The sequence below is a fragment of the Penaeus chinensis genome, chromosome 18 (assembly GCF_019202785.1).
Source record: "Penaeus chinensis breed Huanghai No. 1 chromosome 18, ASM1920278v2, whole genome shotgun sequence".
In the NCBI taxonomy this organism is placed as follows: Eukaryota; Metazoa; Arthropoda; class Malacostraca; order Decapoda; family Penaeidae; genus Penaeus; species Penaeus chinensis.
Window position 1 is genome coordinate 19,951,625 of NC_061836.1, and position 5,000 is coordinate 19,956,624.

Sequence of the window (5,000 nt, forward strand, 5' to 3'; positions counted from 1 at the left end):
AGGTGAGAAGGGTGGTCTCTAGGCTGAAGAGTGGAAATGCTGCTGGTATCTGTGGGATCGCTGCGGAGTTGTTGAAGGCGGATGGAGAAGCCATGATCTGTGGCTTGCATGCAGTCCTGTCTGGCGTTTGGGAGACTGGTACCATTCCTCCTGACTGGAAAAGTGGCGTGGTCATCCCTATCTAGAAAGGGATAGGGAACCAAAGGGACTGTGGCAACTACAGAGGTATGAGATTGCTCAGTGTACCAGGCAAGGACCTCACTCATCTGCTTTAAGTGCGAGTTCGCAACCACCTTTTATGAGCACAAAGACTGAGCAGTCTTTTTTTACACTTAAGAAGTCAACTGTAAAACGTGTCTTGGCACTTCGTGTCCTTGTGGTTCGCCGACTTGCAGCTGATGTTGATCTCAAGAAGAGGAGGGCATCTCTGCCTTTCTCCCGGTATCTGCTGGGGTGAGACAGGGATGTGTCAAGGCCCCAACCCTATTCAATACTTGTATGACCTGGATACTTGGCCGTAGTTCCTGTGGGGCATCATTGGTAATTTCAAGGTCGCAGACCTTGACTTTACCGATGATGCAGTGATTCTAGCAGAGACATTGGAGGTCCTGGAAGTAGCTCTTGAGACACTGCATGAGGAGGCGAAGCTGTTGGGACTCTCGGTCAACTGGACCAAGACCAAGGTTTAGGAATTTGGGGACTTGTTGGATGACTATGTTCAGTCTGTGCATGCCTGTGGCGAGAACATTGAGATCTTGGATAGCTTCACTTATCTAGGTACTGTAGTGCAGAGCAACAGAGGTGCCAACCGGGAAGTCGCTCAATGACTCGGTCTGGCCTACGGTGTTATGGACTCACTCAATACGAGTAATTGGCGCTGTCGGTATTTGACTAGAAGGACTGAGCTCAGTCTTACTCTATGGGTGTGATACCTGGACACTGAACAGTGCTCTGAAGGCCCGTCTTGATGCCTTTGGCACTAAGTGTCTTCGCAGAATCATGGGGTATACCTGGAGGGACCATGTGTCCAATCAGTCCGTGGGACTGATTCAAGACCTATTATTAATCTGATACGAGAGCGCAACTTCAGTTCTATGGGCATGTGGCTAGTTTTCCTGAGGAAGATCCGGCTCATAGGGTCATCTCCGAGAGGGTTGACCCAGCCTGGAGAAAGCCAAGGGGAAAGCTATGGAACTCATGGCGGAAGCAAGTCGATCAGATCTGCCAAGATGTGCTGGGGTGGGAAGGAATACTGTATGGAGGCTTGCTCAGAGGGACCCCAAGAGGTGGAGGCAAAGGTTGGGCACAGCAAAGCGCAGCCATGTGTATGCTCCCCTATGATGAAATATATATGTGTATATATATGTATATATACATATCGTATTTGTGTGTGTGTGTGTGCATGTGTGTATGTATATGTATATGTATATATATACATACATATATATATACAATAATGATAATATATAATCCCATGTTCCTTAGGCAGCTTCCAACCCTTATTGGGAATTTGGCTGTAGTGCATTTGAATGTTTGCCATGGTTGATCAGATTCCACATCTTGATAAAGATGTAATTGTTATAAAAAGTACTTCACTCAGACGGAAATGTTCAGGGAAAGTTAAAAATGTTTAATATTCTTTGCCATCTAATAAAAATAAATAAAAAATGAAAGTTACATAACATTACCATTTGCCAGAACTGACAATATGTGGGGAGGAATGCTGTCTGCAATAGTTTCTTCACAACATTCTGCTTTAAAACCTATGAGTCATCTTGAAGAACTGTACAAATTTCACATTGTTGCCGATATATCTATCAGTCAAATGTGTTAATTTTTACTTTACTTAGTTACAGCTAAATCAGTGTTATAATAACAAAATATCGTGCTAGGCCCAAAATTAAAGTTTAAAAAACGATGACTGCAATAATTCTTATCCCTTGCAGACTGGTGTCGGGGTTATGCATCGGTGTGCTCGGCACAGCAGCTCAAGTGTACATCGTTGAGGTTGCCCATGAGACAGTCCGTGGTTCGCTCACCTGTATTACAGACCTCTTCGTCGGATTGGGGTTGCTCTTTACCTACATATTGGGGATCTCTGGGCTGGGCTGGAGATGGTCTGCCTTCACTCTGGGCCTGGTGACCAATGTGCCTCTAATCATTGGTCTCTCTCTGTTCCCGGACTCGCCTCGCTGGCTGGCCACGAAAGACCGAAGGGAAGATGCAAAGAAGGCACTCAAGTTCCTTCGTGGAAGTAGCTACGATGTTTCGTCAGAACTTGAAAATATCATGAAGGCTGGAAGCAGTCGCTCCAAAACAACATTCATCCAGCAGATATCCAAGCTGAAGGACCCTGTAGTATATGCACCCTTCTTAACTGGGTGTGGTGTGTTTTTCTTCTCTCAGTTATCAGGCCCTTATGTTGTGTATAGTTACACTGTGCATATCTTCCAGGTGGCCAATGCAGGCCTCAGCCCCTACTTGTCAACAGTGCTTGTGGGCGTGGCGCGGGTAGCAGGTTCATGCATTGGAATCGTGGTGGTGGAACGCGCTGGGCGTCGCCCAGCTATGCTCGTGGGTGGTGTCGGGGCATCACTATCCCTTATCTGCCTTGGCCTATATTTTTTCTTGCAGCGGGGCAAAGAAGGGGCATCGTCTAGCGGGTGGCTGGCACTTGTGTCCATGATATCTTTCACAGTAATCCTGGGTGCTACCATCAGCCCCATTCCTTTCCTGCTATCCAGTGAACTGCTGCCCCTCTCGTTCAGGTAGTTACGATGACTGCTCCATATGGGAGTATATGACTGAAAGTCTAGGGAGTAACGAGGCATTTTCTAAAAGCAATTGTTGGAGTAAATTGATAACTGATGATTACAAATAAAGTAATGAATCTATGAATGTGTAAACACATACACATATATATATGTTTATTGTGAATACAGATGCACTTTTCTGCATGAGCATTCAGTACACATGTATTATCAGTTATACAGTGATACGAACTTAACTTTCTGGGCTTTAAAATGTGTAAACGAAACAAAAGTGCATTTAAAAGACCTAATCCATTAAGCAGACCTTGTATAATGGAGCTAATGTTAGTAGAATAAAATTATTATTATTGAATATATATATTCATATATATGTGTGCGTGGGTGTGGGTGTATGTGTGTATGTGTGTGTATGCGTGTGTGTGTGTGTGTGTAATTATATATATTCTATATATACATATATATACTAAACATATACATACTTACATATATATACTAAATATATACATACTTACATATATATACTAAATATATACACACTTACATATATATACTAAATATGTGTGTGTGTGTATGTGTGTGTGTGTGTGTGTGTGTGTGTGTGTGCGTTCGTCACACACAGCACAACACAACACAATACGGAAGAGTGTTTTGCCATTCATATATATGTGTGTGTGTGTGACACAGACACAAACAAGCAAACAAACACATGGACACAGACACACATACATACATACAAATTTAAATATATACATACATATCTATGTGTGTATATGCATATATATATGTGTGTGTGTATATACATATGTATGTATACATAAACGTATATATGTATGTATGTGTGCGTGTGTGTGTGTGTGTGTGTGTGTGTGTGTGTGTGTGTGTGTGTGTGTGTGTGTGTGTGTGTGTGTGTGTGTGTGTGTGTGTGTGTATCAGTGGCGTCGCAGGAGTTTTTCCTCAGGGTTGTCTCCCAAAGCCTTTTCGTCTCATAGATGCCATAAGGCGATGGATTGCTTTGTGTAGGGTGAACTCCCATAGCCTTTGAGTATACACGGGCTGAACTACAAGGCAGCAATCGGGCATCACTATCATATCTAACCAAGACTAACCCAAAATTTGCAAGTCCGTGCGTGTGTGTGTGTGTGTGTGTGTGTGTGTGTGTGTGTGTGTGTGTGTGTGTGTGTGTGTGTGTGTGTGTGTGTGTGTGTGTGTGTGTGTATTCATACACACACGCATCGTGCGCGTGTACATGTGCGTGTGTGCGGTCATACACACGCATGCAAGCAAGCGCGCACATGTGCACACACAGGGATTTGCAACCCTGAGGAAAAATCCAGATCCGGAGTCCCGAATACAGTTCGTTGTCGTTCTGGTAACTCCTGCGATGTCGCTGGTGCCAAACCGTATCGGTCATTGCCATTCCTTTGGATCCATCAGCTGCGTAGAGAGAAGGAGCCTGATGCATGGACAACAGCTTGCTCCTCATATTCTTTCACCCAGGCATTGGCTCTACTTATATGGGAGTCGGTAGGGACAATAATGCTATAGTGGGCATGACGTGCTATGCCCACTGTGAGTTACTTGTTTGATTGTTTTTACACATAGATGGCTACACTTGTAACCAATGAGCCAGTTACGAGTGCTGGCTTTCTCCCCAGTGTACCCTTATCTTTGATTTACGAAAATAGTTTACGTTATCTTATTTTGCTGTTACTAATGTTTATGACATTATAGTAATTATAATGTTTATAATAAAAATGACACTATAGACACTCATAGCACTAGTAAAAAATACGTTTTTCCCGCCAATTCAAATCACGTAAGGTCATAAGGTCTACTAATTGACTCCATTGTGGCTAAGCACTAGCAGAACCATCTATGTGCAGAGACGTTTCACAAGAATAAAGAAAATGAGCACAGCATTTTCCCAATTTTTTATTAATTTTCCCCGGCGGCATTGGGATATAGGTGTGTGTGTGTGTGTTTGTATATATGTATGAATATATATATGACTGTCGCGATGGTCCAGTGGTTAAAGCACTGACTCCGACCCTTGTGGTTCCGCTTTCAATTCCCCACCGCGGCGGTCGTAAAAATGCCTTCGCTCTAACTGCTGGCTCGAGCCCGAGAAAACGATATATCACCTCGAGAAGTCAAACGCAATGTCGTAGGGGAAACCACCGCCGTGGCACAAGTGTCAGCTGGCCGAGCCGCAGTTGATTAGGAAGGGCA

General features: G+C 43.9%; 1 protein-coding gene across 1 annotated transcript in view; it reads left to right on the forward strand.

Annotated features, from left to right (window-relative positions):
- The first annotated feature begins 1,765 nt into the window (after positions 1-1,765).
- Positions 1,766-5,000, forward strand: part of LOC125034632 (facilitated trehalose transporter Tret1-like) — a 9,531-nt gene continuing 6,296 nt past the window's right edge. The window contains exons 1-3 of the mRNA XM_047626533.1: positions 1,766-1,785; positions 1,947-2,574; positions 2,635-2,768. Of these exons, the coding sequence (XP_047482489.1) occupies positions 1,766-1,785; positions 1,947-2,574; positions 2,635-2,768 (782 nt within the window). The remainder of the gene's footprint in view (positions 1,786-1,946; positions 2,575-2,634; positions 2,769-5,000) is intronic.